We start from the raw sequence: 16,266 nt of genomic DNA on the forward strand, positions 1-16,266 counted from the left end.
CAGTATGTACCTTTGCACCTCCACTATTAGCTCTGTTTGATTCTGGGTCATTTTTCCTGAAGAGAAATTGTTCTGTGTTTATTATTGGATAATGATCACCCTCTCACCAATCAGGCATCTGTATTGCTACCATATCCATTACAGAATCAAACAGTATTTGATATGCTGCTGGGAATCCTTTGCTCTCTCTTGGTATAAAAAAACTTTGACAATGATCCAAAGTGAAAGGCTTTTTACTTTTATAACCCTTTCTCCAATGCTTCCTATCTCCACCCATTATTTTCCAGGGTAGTGTCAAGGAAAAAGAGTGCTGTTGGAAAAGTGTTCAAGTAAAAGGATTTGACAAGAGGCCAAATAGAATCAAGTCCATGTTAGATGATAGTGTTGTGGTTTTATTTCCTTTAAAAAAAACATTTAAGTTCATTACCTTAAAAAAAATTTAGAAGAATTTGTTCATCCGCTACGTTTAGCAAATCACGAATAACGAAACACCATCATGCAGTCTATAAGGTGGTTTGACATTTTTAGAATAGTCCATACATCCCACAAAAATCTGTCTCTGCTTTGGCCAGCTCTACTGGGTGATCAACAACTCAACAACTGGCTTCAGGAATCCTGATTTCTTTTTAACTTAAAAACAACAGGTACCTGAACTGTGAAGTAAGAGGCATAAGGGGGCATATATACATATTTTGAAATAAAAAAAAGCTTTGGTTGGATGTGATTGCATTGTAACCGTTTTGTTAAGCATAAAGCATTATATATAGTTGGAAACATCTAACAATATTTCGTTGGAAAGTGGAGAGATCTAAATACAGAGCAGAGAGAGAAAAACGCTGAAGGTTTTTTTTTTATGCTTTATTACATGATACTGCAAGAAAAACTTCTGAAGTTAGTTCCTGTGATACTTTTGTAAGACAGTACAGCACTGTTTGCACACCGAGCATGCAACATAATCCCACTAATCACTGGTGCGCTTTTTGTCCCTTAGTGCCAGTGGAAAATGTGAAAGCTTATTCTATCTTCACAGTTATCTAGTTTATAGATTTGTTCTCAGATGAGACATACATGCATTTATGTTTGCAGTGACCTGTTCTGTAGGAGTGCTTTCATTTATAGAAATAGATATTTCTGTGCACATTATAACTTATGTCAGCAATGCATTTCTACTGTTGGTTGTACAAAAGCTTGTCATTACGTGGACCATTAGGTATAATCTAAAGCAAAAACACCGATAGATACGACAAAGCATCACATCTCTCTCGGATTTTTATCTCTCTCGATATTTTCCTGTTTAAAGGAATTCTCTCATCCATTGTCCTCATTTTAATTTTCAGCATGAGCCACTGCTGCATATTTAACAACCTGATGCATTAAACTGGCCACATGTTCACTTACGAAGATAAATTGCAAAAAAACAACAAAAAATACTTTTTCGTTTTTTTACAAATTAGTATTCTAAAAAAAAAAAAAATTACATTACTTTATAAATGAAATCAAATTTTGATTGTAGACAATTTACTCTGAATCTTTCTAAAGCATATGATTACACTTGATAGACTACTGTATATATTTCTTGTATACATTTGATATCTTTGTCTTGTATTGAGTCTTTAGGCTGTATATATTTTTTTAAATGCTTGTGTAAACATACCGTTTATTTAAATATACAAAATTCAATTAAGTATAGTTTAATATTTCCAATAGATGTGGATAAAGTGAACAAGAGCTCCAATATCATCTTTAAGTTTCTGGTGAATGTAAAGGGGATAGGATGGAGTTTCATTCCTGTGTCTATATCTGCTTTTTTGCCACTGCTGCAAAGATATCACTCTGCAGGGATAATCCACACCCCAGGGAGTCTAGCCAAGAAAAGAGGAAATTAGGGTCTTTGGTGTTTCTGTTTGTGGGTCTGTGTGGGTTGCCCACACATGCAGTAAGAGACTAAAAGTAAATTCCATGCATGTAAAGCCACACAAATAAACCAAAATTTAATTTCTATGCAAATGTTGTAGCAGACATCCTATTAGAACATTAGTTAATCTCACACTTTGGGTGTGGTCTATGGGCTTATTTTCAAGAATTAAATTGAGTGCTAAATTGCATGCAAAAAAATCATGTGAAACGTCATATAAAAAATTTAACAGCCGGTTTGAACATCCTACTATTTCATGTGTTTTTATATATGCAGACATTTGAAGGTCCTTTCTGCTCTTCTCAAGATTACCTAACATTTACATAAGAACTTACAGGCTTTGTGATGAAGCTCAACATTGATTTGGGGTGCATCCTGCTTCCACTGATCAGTCTTAACATGTTTCTACAACTGAATTGGAAAATTACCTGTGCTAAATTTAGTTTGACGGAGTTTGGCAGAGGTGACATCATGATAGAGAGATGATTTTCAAAAATGGGCAGATTAGTCAGGATGGAAGGAAAGAGAAATGCAGCAATGAACAGAGACAACCTGGATGAAAACCTGAAGCATATTAGCTGAAAACCACAGGCTGGGACAATGACCCGCAACCAACACCAAGATCTCAAAAGAGTGCCTTCAGGTTCACTATGTGTATGGGTGATCAAGTCCGAGTCCAGACTTTAATATTACTGAGTATTTAGAGAGATTTTAACATGGCTGTCCACAGATATGTCTCATCCAATCTGATAGAGACTGAGATTAACTGTAAAGAAGAATAAGATGAAACCACTTAAAGATATGGGTGCTTAAATATTTGAGGCTTTAATTACTGACCAAGGTGTATCAATAATGTGCCAGTGTAAATTAAATTCAGTTATTTATTTAAAACACATTTTTTAACAATAAAAATAAAAACAATCCATTATGTAGCATGAAATAAATTCTGATTTTATGTAATTAAGAATAAAGCTGTAGCATCACCGAATGTGGAAAAAATGCAATGCTAGTATATCCTTTCTAGATGCCCTCTTTATAAAGGGATTAAATCGGCTGTTACAGGCCTGATCTCAGCCTCGCTGGTTTTCATAAAGAAATAGTTTGATTTAAGAGACTGCTACTTTCAGCATTGGTTCTTTTTTCCCCAAAGGCGTCAGATTCCTGTTTTGCTTCAAAGATTTTACAGTACATTAAAGCAAAAACATTGAACCAAGTTGTTTCTAAGTGGGATGAATTGATTATTTGTCAGAGGACTTTTGTTTTTGTTTCTTTGGGAGTTGAATTAAGTATTTTTCTTCTTTTTTTTTTACTTTTTTAAATGCATTCAAGAGTTTATCAATAAGCAATGTTTTGCTTCTGCATCATAAATGCTTTGTAAAACATACATATATTTATTTTATCAATATATATTTTTGATATGTGAGAACACATGGAAAGAAAATACATTTTCTTACAGCAGCTTGAATATCAAACTCTTAGGGCAGTGACATTTTGATCATAATAACGATCCCACTTTCAAACTATGAAACCTTAAAAAGCATTTAGAAATATTTATTATCTAGAAAAAGGATGTACTTGTATGAATGCTTTGAACAGTTACAGGAGCTTAACTTTTACAAAAGTTCTATAATCTGCAATCCTGCAGAGGTTACAGGAATCTAATCTAAACAGAAATAATGGCCCTGCACTGCAAAAACGATCTAGAAATAAGTAAAAAAATTTTAAATTAAGTGTATTTACCCTTAATTTTAGTAGGTATACAAGATGATCTGTCAATGAAAATAGTATTTTTACTCTTTAACTAAGATAATTAGATAATATGCTCTTGAAATAAGACAATGCAATTGTTTTTTCTTATTTTAAATGTAAATTGTCTTGTTCCATTGGCAAAGTGTGTCACTTACCTCCTCAATTCAAGACAAAATGCACTTATTTTAAGAAAAATGACTTATTAAGATTAATTTTTTTTGCAGTGTGAGTGCATACTTTCATAGACTTACCCAGTGGTGAGCCCATACAGGTGCCTTTATTAAGGCAGTAGTCTGTGCAGTGGTTCACCTCGCAGCGTTCCCCTGAAAAGTCAGGCCAGCAGTAGCACCTCCAGTCTCCTTTCTCATTGGCCAAGCAGCGACCTCCGTTCTCACAGGGGGGGCGGCAAAGTTCCCCTGCACAACAGCACAACTCCCTTTACTTGTGGTTCAAAGGTGTAATAAAGTCACATCAAATCTAGCAGAGGTGCAGGAAGATAAAGTTTGAACATCTACTTTCACAGAGGTGTAAAGCCATAGTAGAGACCCAGTAGGAGGTCGGTGTGCTCAACCTTAAAGTTCTCACAGTAACCCATGCATGAGTGACATTACTGCCATAAACCTGTACTTCAAATGGGATTTATTCTTCATTTTCTTCTAGATTCAAGTGTTTTTGGTAGCATTTAGCTAGGAAGAATATCTCATAATATAGCAAACTATCCCCTGAATTTTTTTTTATTTATATTTTCACACATGGCAACCACAAACATAAATTGTATTGGGCTGTTATGTGGTTAATCAACACAACCAAGTGTGTGAAGATTACAGAAGTAGTAACAAATGGGTTTCCCTTTTTTTTCTTCTAAAAATAATCTGAAATTGTGGTGTTTATCGCTGTTATGAAGAAGCACAGGGAATGTGATATCATAAAACAATATCTCAATGTATTTTCTGCTCTTGTAAACAGTATGACAAAACTACAAACACATAAGCTTCACCTAAAATCACAGGTCAGGCAAGTAGTAAGTTAATCAGAGAAGCAGTCAAAAGGCTATGTGGAAGAAACTGCAAGTTCTGCGGTTAGGTCTAAGAATCTGTTGATGGGTCAACTATCAGGCGAACTTTCCACATAGGGCATCCAGAATTTATGGCAGTGACATGGAGTAAAACGGTATTGCAAAAAAGCCATAAGAATCCCAATTGCAGTTTGTGAGAAGCCCAGCGACACAAACTATGTAAAACAAACTACTCTAAGCCACGCTATGTGTGGGAGAAAACTAACCTCATGGTAAAGAGATTTTAAAAAATAAATAAATAAATAAATAATTGCCAGCAATCTTATTTCCCAGGGTTCTAGAAAGGTAAATACAATTTAAATATATGTGGCGACTTTTCAGATACTGTATTTATATCCTATATATTATATTGGGGGTTGCTTGGACAGGTCGCCAGTCTATCACAGGGCAACGCAAAGACCAACAGGACAAACAAGAATTCACGCACACCTAAGGAGAATTTAGAGAAGCCAATTAACCTAACAGACATGTTTTTGGACTGTGGGACAAAGCCGGAGTACCTGGAGAGGACCAAAAACTTAACCATGTATACTGTATTTCCTCCACTTCATATTTATGCAATATTTTGTGTTTGTCAACCACATAAAATGTATTTAAGAGATAAGTATGAGGTAGCAATATTATAGAATGTGACAAAGATTCATAGGTAACACATTTGCCATAGGCACAGTACAATGGATAATTATAGCCACTGTTTATCCAAAAAGTAGCCTTATTCTGTGTGATCATAATCAAAACTACCTGAATTGTTGACATCACTACAAGTGTTATTGACCAGCACTTTTCCCTCTGGACAGATGCATCTGGCCCCAGTTGGGTTTAGAAGACACATGAAATCACAAGACATCCTCAGGCAGGGATTTGATCCTGCAAAGAGAAAAAAAAATAGAATTTTCTTTAAAAAAAAGATTGAATGAAGGTAATCTGATAAGTTTGGCCTGTAATTAGAGAGACTAGACTTTTTTGAGGGGAGTGTGATTCTTCTTTCTGAACTGAAGTAATCAATTCTAAGTGCTTTAATGTTTGCTTTGAAGAGTGTTTTTCTTTTTTTTCCATAAAAAAGGAAAGGTCCTGCACTAAAATATGTGTAGAACTTCACACTAAAGCATCAACAACTATAAAATGTGGAACCAATTTCCTTTCATCAACTTGATTAGTAGCTTTCTCAAGTGCTACTCTTAGTTCTGCCTTCAGCCAACAAACAAACTAATGGAAGCAATCCTTAACAATCCACAATGGATTCTAGCAAAATTCATAAACGTGTGCATTTATTCTAATAGCTTTAGCTCTCATTAGAAGCATATGGGAAACAGATTTTAAAGCAGAAGCANCGAGATGAATCAAATATGTTTAATATAAATTTATCACGAGAAGAAAATATGAAAAGAAAACAAACCACTTCATGTTCAGAACCTAATCTGCAGCTGTTATAATGCCATCACATTTGCTCAGTTTTTAACAGTCACAAAAACAATACAGTAAGCTACCAGTAATGATAGGCCTAACACCAAAGGCACAGAGTCACGATCAAAGGCCGGTTTCCCATTTAAATTGTTGTTAGGAAGTTTTTGCTTTGAATATCAAGCCTTTACTTCACAGTTCAATGCAAGCTGAGTGCATCCTCTGCCCACAGACCTACACATTTTGCACTACATGGCTGGTCTAATGAGTCTCTGGAGAGGGGAAGAGCTGTCCTGTAACAGGAAAACTGACCAAAACCGAGCTGTCTTATGTTCTATAACCATTAACACCAAATAACAGACAGGGGTTTACCACAAGTGAGTGAGTAAGTGAGAGGGAGGACAAGGTAGTATTGATTGGCTGAGTAGAAGAGCAAAGCGATTACTTTTAAGGTGTATATGTGTAAGAGAAGGTTAAGACATTAATTTAAAAATAATACAACATGTTGGCATAATCCCATCAAGATGCAATACATCAGTTTTAGAAAATGGAAACATTGTGTAGAAAATTAGTTTTTTTATCGGCAATAAGCCAAACTAGTTGCTCCATGCCTTTTAATCAGTTTTATTTGTTTTTTTACTAATGTAGAGGGACATAAGGAACTTTTGATGGATTAATTTTAATGAGGTTAAATGTGAAGTTCTATGATAAGTTTAATTAATATACCGTAGTCTTAATTTGATTAATTGATTTACTATATTGATCCCACAGTGGATAAATTTACTGATGAACTCTGCATTGAACCCATCCCCTTGGGGAGCAGTGGGCTGCCATTGTACGGCGACTGGGGAGCAGTGTGGGGTTAAGGGTCTTACTCAGGGACCCAGAGTAGCAATCCGTGGGCTTGAACTCAGAACCTCAGGAGTCCAAGCACAGTGCCCTAACCACTATGCCGCCCCTAATTTCCTTTTTCTGTCTTGCTCATTAATTTTATGAATGTTTCCAAAGAATATTGAGTGTTTTTACCAGTTTTTGATCTTATTTTACCAGGACCAGCATATTGGTTATACATTATATATAAAAATTCATAAGTCCATGACAATGCTATTTCAAATAAATCTTTAAATAAAGCTAAACTACCACAAATAAGAACCCAGTCAGACGTTTATATTAATTTATCATAAATTTAATTTGATTTGGGCTGTAAAGACTAAATTGAGTTGTTACAGGTTAGTTGTAGGTTAGAATGATTATTTGACAAGCAATTATTATTGTTGCTGGTTTCCTTGAAAAGCAATTAGGTGTTAAAATTTTGATTTATTGTATAGTTTCTGTATTCAAACAGGATCAGAATCACACTAAATGAATTAGCCATACACAGTTAAGAACCCTGAGTGTTAATAAAGTGTTCATATCTGAGAGACTGAAATTTAAACTGTTTTCATTCAACCCCAAATGTTTTTTTAACCTGATATGAAATGAGGCATTAAAAGAGATAAATTTGAACGCTAAAAGTTTTTATCAACAAAATAAGGAAACATATTTCTGTTCTTCTCATTTATCATTGTAATTTTGCTCAATCATAAATTTCAGGAATGAGAAACACCAGGTTTTTTGCATATTCAAAGGTGCATTCCAAAATATATATTTCTTGTTTTTCATACATGCACTTACAAAGTCCACATGTTTAAAATTAGTTTTTCCTTGTTTAACACAGCTGCTTCTATAGACTCAGTTAAGTCCGTAAGCGCGTAATTTGGTTTGGATTCTTGTGAACATTAGTGTGACAGACTGTGCGTTTTTTTTATCACCTGGGCAAATGGGTGGGGGGGCTTTTTCTGAAGATGGATCACAAAAGACAAGCCACAAGTGCACCGCAAACCTATCTGCACACTACACAAAAGAATAAGAAAATAAAACTTTTGTCTAGTGTGACAATTAGGCGGGCCAAATTAAAGTCTGATCTGAGGTGACTTGAGGAGAGTAAGATCAGATCTGCCTTGTGACAGTTGACCCTATTTTTACTCAAAAGGCAAGATGCTCGATTAAATAAAAAACTTATTATTTATAACTTTTTCAGCTCAGAAGACATTATGCATCTTAAATAAAGACCTTTGAAGTTGCAGAGGCTGACTGCAAAGCTTCCTCTTGTCTCCCCTGTGGGTGCACAACACTGGTGTCATTTTAACCTTTTAAAACAGAAGGCAGAACTATGGAACTTGCACTATGCCATTACCTCTAATCTTTACCCCACACAGCTTCATTATTGGTGCTGCGTTTGTACCACTTTGAAGCATTGATATTTATCAATTTATAACTGTTGATTAAATTACAATATTAAAAGAAATCTAGATTTGCTTACAGTGTGAATAGAGTTAGTCTTAACTGTAACTATAACCAAAGTTATATTTGATACAATGATTTGCATCATTGTATCATCTTAAAAGTAAAAAATTAGTGAAAAGTTTTTTTTAAAAGTACAACATCAATTTGATCTAAAGAACCATTAAAAGTCAATTAAGCTTTTGACATGCAATGTTTAATTTAGTATATGTAATGATTTGGATACATCCATAATAGGACGGCTTACCGTCTTGCTGTTTGTAACGGTGGGAAAGAAAGACATTTGTGGGCCTCTCCACCCCCAAATGGAAGATCTCCACCGCCTGTTTACCATACTTGTGAATCTTGAAGAGCTCCTGTTTTAGTCCGGTTCCATAGATGTAGTCCTCAAATAAATCAATTCTGTATGGCTGAGAAATTCCTGAAGATGGAGCAGCAAAAAAAAGAAAAACTAATTCAGAATACCAAGGACTCTGAATGTTTTTATCCTGAGACTCAGAAAAAAAAGAACAAACCGTGTAGCAGAGGACAGATTGATCTTAGTAAAACCTACCCTTCTAAGAAACACAAGCAATACTGCTGCAATTATTTGATAAGAAGCTGTGCTGCACGAATATTGTGGGTTTAAATGAAAAAAACAAAACAAAATACTTGTTCTTTGCTTTTTTTCTATTGGGTTTACCGTGTCTTTCGCTGATTGTCACAAGGGGGTCCGAGCCATCCAATCTCATGCTCCCTATCTGTGAGAGCTCCGGATCAGCCCAGTAAATACGTTGGTTGAAGTAATCAATTGCCAGCCCTGTGGGAGGATGAAGGTAAGCAATTTATTTACCTGACAAATTAAAGTGAAATCATTGTAAAATCCCTCAGCACAGGAGATCTTCAGGTCAAGAAAGTCAGATTAGTTGTAAAAGAAGTTGTGTTTTTAGAAAGTCAATTTATGTGCCTATATTGAACCTCTCAGCTGAGCACTGTGGTTTGATGGTGGATTTGAGGCATTCTAATTATTAAACACTGACTCCTTTTTACCTTCCCTTACTAGAAAGCTGAGGATGTGGCTGAGGCATTTAAACAGATCTTTTTTTTTCCTTTTCAGCTCTCTGATGATGAATTTCTCTTGTGGCCGAGACAGAGTGTTGGTCCCTTGAATTAAAGGAGGCCAAAGCTGTTTTTCAAAACTAGATCAGCCCTAAGGGGCTCCCTCCAGACCCATAGACACAAACCGAGTGGCCATTAAGTGTTAAGCAAGATATTAATGCAGATAAATCTATTACTACATTTGTTTTTATTTAATATTTTATTTCATTTAATTAAAATAGAGTTATTATAAAAGTATACCACATAGTAAGAAATTACTGTTTTAAATTAATTGAGCAGTATTATGACCCAAGTATTTTTCAACTATTTATTTAAGTGTTATGCCATCCTCATCATTCATTGGCATTCAGGTAATGATGTCTGAAAAGTCCTAAAATAAAGGTATCTTTTATAACAGCAGTCAATTTTCATTATCACACTGAAAATATGCTGTAGCTCTCCATAAGCAGGTTTTTCAGATTTTATTTTACCTTCATTACCAAAGTCTCACTTTATGAGGTGTCAAAGAGCCTGCTTTGAATAGTTCCAGGTCTTGTGGTTATTTCTAATCCATGCCATTCCACACACATTTGCCTTCAATTAATCGTATGTCTTCAAGGAATCATTTCAAGGAAATTTAACTCTGTTATAAAATATCTAAAATATGAATCTATCAATTACTTATTGAAAGTTGGAGGACATTTTAATCAACTTAAAATACATATTGAATAGCATAAAACTAAATTTGAAATGTGATTTTTTTTTTTTAAACATAACCTGGTATTTTTTACCTGCCAAATTAATATAAATGGTATACAGCACATATATTTTTTTCGAATAAATTTTGCGTTAGACGGGGGTCTAAAAGGACTTCATCATGCCAGTTCCCGACATATTTAAAGGTCAAAACATTTCTCATTTAGGCTTAATTCTGTTTCATGAAGCACTATGCAGATACTCTCAGCATGCGACTTCATCTAATGGAGTAAGTTAAAAATTATAAACGCTTCTGAGGAAAGTAAGAGCTTTAGGACCCTATGTATGCAAGCACAATAAATTAAAAATATAATTGAAAACCTAATTACTGTCACTTATTCAGTTTAAAAAGTGAAACTAATTTGTTTTAGATTCATTAAACACAAAGTGAGTGATGTATGGATAAAGGATTATTTCTGCAAATGTGGTTTATAATAGATTAAAGCTAATTGATGAACAAAATTCAGCGTCTGATATATTGAGATAGTCGTGCATGTTCTGGAAGTGGCTGAAATTAGAATACAAAGTAGATCATGAGGTGGCCGGTTGTGTTGAAGGAGGCAATAAATACTGACTGCATGTCGAGCTGGCCTACAATGCTCAGTTACAAAAGCATTAAGAAGCCTCAACCAACACATTGCTGGTTTTGAATTGTTTTGGGCATTCGTTTTTTGTCTTTAATATTGTGTTTTTGAACACAGATTTGTTTTAAAAAGGCAACCTTCATTCTCCTTGCAAAAACACAAAAGGGATTAATTTCAAACTCTTTGTTGTTAAACCCATTTTAAACATGAATCTGCAATAGAACATTAAATATTTGTAAGATTTTCCACACTTTTTTTTCTCAGAGAAATCAATGCACCTGTAGTTACGGTATATTACAAATATATAAACACAGAGTTTGTTCTTTATTGCTTTATATAAAATACCTGTTTTATCCTTCTTTAATTAGAATGCTTTCTTTAATACGTCTGTTTGCAAAAAGGCACCAATTTATTCAAGTCTAAAGATAAGGTGCTGCTAATCCAGCTGCAACAGTGTCATATTAGACATAGCAGATATGAAAACCAATTGATTAGTTCAAACTCTCTAACAGAAATCTACCAGATAACACTATCCGTAGTTGAAACTTTGACACATGATTAAATATATATGAAGTCATAACAGTACAAAGCTTGGCAAAAAAAAAACCTTTTTTGTGTGTTTTTGTTTTCTATAATACACCAGTTGAGGCCACACAGCTTGTATAATCAAGGTGAGAAATCATTTAACATGCATACTTAGTCTCAAAGATGGTCTTATGGGATAAGAAAAACACTTACTGGTAATTCTCCTCTCTCTGTTTATCAGCCATCTCTACCAAGTCCCGCCAAGGTAATAAAACAGTACCATAGGGGAAAAAAAGAACAACAACAAAAAAAAGCCTATATAGAAACAATAAAGTAGATATGCCTACCAGTGGGTCTCCGAAGATTTTTCTCCAGGAGAACTCTGCGTAACGACCCATCCATGGCTGATTCCTCTATCTGGGAGTGATCACCAATAACACTCCAGTACATCATTCTGTGAGAGAAAATGCAAACAACTGAGCTTCTTTGGAGATTCTCTATGCAAATAAAATAAATCTGACATACAGAAAGCATGCATAGATATAGCCTGATATCATATGTTTAATACTCATATCAGGGCCAATTCTATAAGCTGCTGCAATAGCTTTCCCTCTTAGGACCCGTACTGTGTGTTCATGTTTACTGCACTTTATAATGTCAGCAAATAAAATAAAAATAAAGGAATATTCCATGTTTGTAATTTAAGACTAGCTTAGGACAGTAAAGTTAACATTTCACCATTAACACTGAGTGCCTAGAAAGCGTACATTTTAATACGCAAGCTTTTGTAATATTTAGTTTATCACTATAACAGATTGATTTAATAAAACAGTTGATGGTAGTAAAAAAAAAGTAAGTTTACTAAATAAAACAAAAATGCTTTGCTTCCATAGAGCATAAAAAATACATATGCTTAAATTATAAAAATGTACTTTAAAAAATGTAAATATTCTCAAAAAACAAGGAGTATGTGTTTTAAGTGTGTCACTAAGAAAGGAGTCACTGAGAACACAACTCACCCCCTGGATGGGTTTACAGTAATGGCATATGGCTCTCCCGCTATGTCAGTAATCAAGCGAGTACAATTTGGTCCCTTAAGTTGGCCCACATTTATGGAATATCGTAATTTAGTCCAGTGGGCTGTGTAATAGCTGAACCAGTGCATCCGCGAGTGATCAGTCCAATAAATGTTTCCTGTGATCCAGTCAGCAGAAATGTCTCTGGGACGACGGAAATCTGAACACTGCAATGCATAAAAAGGAGATTCTCTTATTGAAACGCTGTCCATGCATCATCTGAATTTGCCATATAAAAGGCAAACCAGTAAAACGTTATGAAACAAACAGTTTATAAACTCAGGAGACGCAATAACGAGTCGCCGTTTGAGATGGATGGACAAATAAAGAGGTTGGAAGCACTTACAATGTTCTTAACATTTGCTTTTGTTTGGCCTCTTTCAAGAGTGTCCTTGTAAAAGATCCCACCAGGGTTAAACTGGGTAGCCCATATAAACTTTTGCTGATGAAACAGAACATCCATCCCGATAATGCGGGCGTTGTCCTCAATATGAGTGAGCAGTTTATGTCCCTGGCTCTGGTTATATGGATACACAAAGCTTCGGATTTCAGTGTCGTTGGCTATGTAGAGCACTCGATCATCTTGTCCTGTAAAGTTGGTTATTAATATGAGAAAAAAAAAATGGAAACACAAACCAATATAAATTATTAACAACTTACCCTTGACAGTTTCAGCCAGGTACATAAAAATAGATCTAACAAATGTAAAAGCAGAGCTTTAAAGGAGAACAGTCTGGAAGCATTCATACCTTTTGCAACACAGTTGCCGTTCACCTCCTTATAGTTGCGATCGCATGTACATTTAAAGGATCCCTTAATGTTTGTGCAGTAATGAGGACATGTGTCAAACTGCAGACACTCGTTTATCTCTGGAGGAAAAAAGAAGGTGATGTTTATGTAACACAATTGCAATGCTGTATTCTTTAGAGGCACTGAAATGCATCATATGCAGAGATAAAAAGGTAAAGACTGAGAACTTTAATTTACTTTGTTATTCCTGTTACATGTGATGTGAAAACCTTTTTTTTTTTACATTTTTAACATTTAAACTTTTTTGTGACAAATCTATTTCAACTGAGATTGTCAGAGCATGTTTTAAACATGTATGCATTTCTCTGATATGTTCCCTTTAACACAACTTGGTCTATATTGTTTATCTCTCCTTGCAAGGGAAAAATTTACAATTTTACTTATGACTGACAGAGCACTGAAGGACAGCCTTAATGACCCAGTTTTCTTTGACACAGCATTATGCTGCCAGCATCATATTAACACAGGGTGTTGTTTGTTTATGTTGATGTGCTGTGTGTGTTTTTCAGTACATGTGATTTGTTCCGAGAAGCAAACTAATGCTCTGTAATAACATTCAAAGGCCTTTATAAAATAGTAGGATTTGAACTGGTATCACAATAGCAAAAAAATTGATGTGTGATAATGTTTGTAAAATACCATATTAGCATTGTAACTTGGATTTTCTGAACAAAAAAAACAAAAACATTATTGGTTTTTTCTGTTTTGGGCTCAGTAAACACAGAGCGCAGATGATAAATGATCTCTATATCCACTGGACCAAAATACATAATTTTAAATTTCCATATTAAAGGCCATAGTCACGTTATATGAAATGTTTTAAATTCAAACACCAGTAGCTCAGTCTTATTGGTTGGAAGTTTTTTTCCCAAAGTAAAACACATCCTGATGGAATATAAGTTGTTAGTTGTGCTTTTTAAACTTTATTTTTGCTCCAATAAACTTTCTGTGTATTAACCTTAACAACAATGAGCTACGATACCGAAATTGCAGCTTTGAGTATTGGCCAATATTTATATTGACCTGAGATGAAATTAGCATGAATCATGCCAGCTTTTATGAATTATTTTATACTTTAGAATGTTATAAAACGCATGGTCAAATTATATTACTAAGGCAGGAAGCAAAAGTTTGCAAGAAAAGCTATGAAAAAACTTACCTATGTAAAATAACCAATGAATTACAGAAACCTTTAACGGAAGCAAAGTGTTTCTATCAGCATGAAAATATTGGAGATATTAGATGCCAGCCAGTAAAATCTAATATCCGATTTTGGCAAATATTGGAGCAACATTGGATATTAATATCAGATTGGGATATGCCTAGAGTCCAATTTGTGGTTTTTGTATGTGCAGTTAGATTGCATCAGTGCCCTGGCCACGCAGTAAGAACAAATATCGTGAGCTGCAAACTTTAAATGCTGTGGTTTTGTCATACATATTGAAGTGTAGCTGTCAGCAATGATCGAAAATATCGTACAGTGTATGTCCGCCTAAAGTCACTTAGGATCCCTCTGTGAATTTGTGAAAATGAAGAAAATTTTAAGATCCTGTGTGAAAAAATGAAAAAAAAACAACATTTGATTCCAAAAGGGATAAGAAATTAATAGTCCTCCAGATGTCGCTTATGTAACTTTCATATTTCTTTTTTTGTGTGACATTTTTGTTGTGTTCTTTAGATTTCATAGTAGGCTCAAGGGAAGATTTACTAGATGTTAGAGTTGTTGTAGATTGGTTTATTTAAGTCATATTTCTTAGTCACTCCCGTCAGTTTATGTTTTCTCATTATGCCCAGCGCTGGAATTCCATTTAGGCTCAATATGACAAAATCAAAAGACTATCTGCATGGAGATTTGGTGTAAATAACCTTATTTTATAATGAACAAATGGTTTATGGGCAAACGTAACTATGCTCCTTTCAAAATAAGTTATAGCATAAATATTTTCAGATTTTCTTTTTAAAATAACTTTTTTTTTTAAGTTTTGTACTGCTTTGTGTATCTCCCTATCATATGAAAATTTGCTTGTGTTTTTAGCTTGACAAAATGTAAAAAGAAATTTAAAGAGATACAGCTGTTTTGTCAAGGTCATTTAAATGAGTTACATTTGTCATTGTTCCTTTCTTAACACTCATATTTCTATATTAGCTATTCTAAAATTGTCTGTAAGGATAAATTTGTCATAAATCTTTACACATAAGGCTGCAATCATTCAATTGAACAACAGAAAAACAGAGAAATGTTGATATACCTTCACATTGGCCAGTCTTTTGGTTCCTCTTGAAACCAGGTTTGCACTGACATATCGCATTAGCATTTGTTTGGTTGCAAATTGCATCCTCTCCACATGGATTTGTTTTCTTTCCGCATACATCTCCACTGGAAACTGCAAATAAATACAGGTCTCTGATTACACCTCTGCATCTCAGTTGACTGCTGGGGTTTTCCTTTGATGTGCAGCAGCTTAGAGTGAATCCTCATCACTCTCACCCAGCACAACACACCTTCAAATATGAGCATGAATTTATAATCACACACAACAGAGCCTCACATCTTAAATAAGAAGATTACTTTTCTTCATGATAAAATTGCAGTGAGATAAGGTACATTGCATCTCTTGCAAAACCTTCTATGATATGTTTACTAAAGTTAACTAATGCTACTTACAGGACTTGCAGTCCTGTTCATCCGAGCCGCCGTCGCCACAGTCATTGAAGAGGTCGCACTGAAGCTGCATCGGAATGCAACGTCGATTACTGCAGGTGAACTCTGTCTTTCCACAAGGTCGAGGTCTTCCAGCTACCACCTCTGCTTAGGCGCATTTTTGTTTTAAAGAAAGGAAAACATGGGAGAGATTTTTTAAGGATATTGCTCTCAAATACAGTTTCCTTAAACAAAGTCACTGTAAACCATTTTATAACATCAGATGTGCACACACATGTCTATATATACATATA

At 34.7% G+C, this 16,266-nt stretch overlaps 1 protein-coding gene across 1 annotated transcript in view; it reads right to left on the reverse strand.

The window, feature by feature from the left end:
• Positions 1 to 16,266, reverse strand: part of lrp1b (LDL receptor related protein 1B) — a gene marked incomplete at its 5' end in the record, with an annotated part of 277,806 nt that overhangs the window by 19,124 nt on the left and 242,416 nt on the right. The window contains 10 exons of the mRNA XM_015391547.1: positions 3,916 to 4,080; positions 5,481 to 5,606; positions 8,731 to 8,904; positions 9,166 to 9,282; positions 11,773 to 11,879; positions 12,445 to 12,668; positions 12,848 to 13,089; positions 13,251 to 13,370; positions 15,561 to 15,695; positions 15,977 to 16,117. Coding sequence (XP_015247033.1) covers positions 3,916 to 4,080; positions 5,481 to 5,606; positions 8,731 to 8,904; positions 9,166 to 9,282; positions 11,773 to 11,879; positions 12,445 to 12,668; positions 12,848 to 13,089; positions 13,251 to 13,370; positions 15,561 to 15,695; positions 15,977 to 16,117 — 1,551 coding nt within the window. The remainder of the gene's footprint in view (positions 1 to 3,915; positions 4,081 to 5,480; positions 5,607 to 8,730; positions 8,905 to 9,165; positions 9,283 to 11,772; positions 11,880 to 12,444; positions 12,669 to 12,847; positions 13,090 to 13,250; positions 13,371 to 15,560; positions 15,696 to 15,976; positions 16,118 to 16,266) is intronic.

Source organism: Cyprinodon variegatus, unplaced genomic scaffold (genome assembly GCF_000732505.1).
Source record: "Cyprinodon variegatus isolate N-32 unplaced genomic scaffold, C_variegatus-1.0 Scaffold546, whole genome shotgun sequence".
NCBI classification, from domain to species: domain Eukaryota; kingdom Metazoa; phylum Chordata; class Actinopteri; order Cyprinodontiformes; family Cyprinodontidae; genus Cyprinodon; species Cyprinodon variegatus.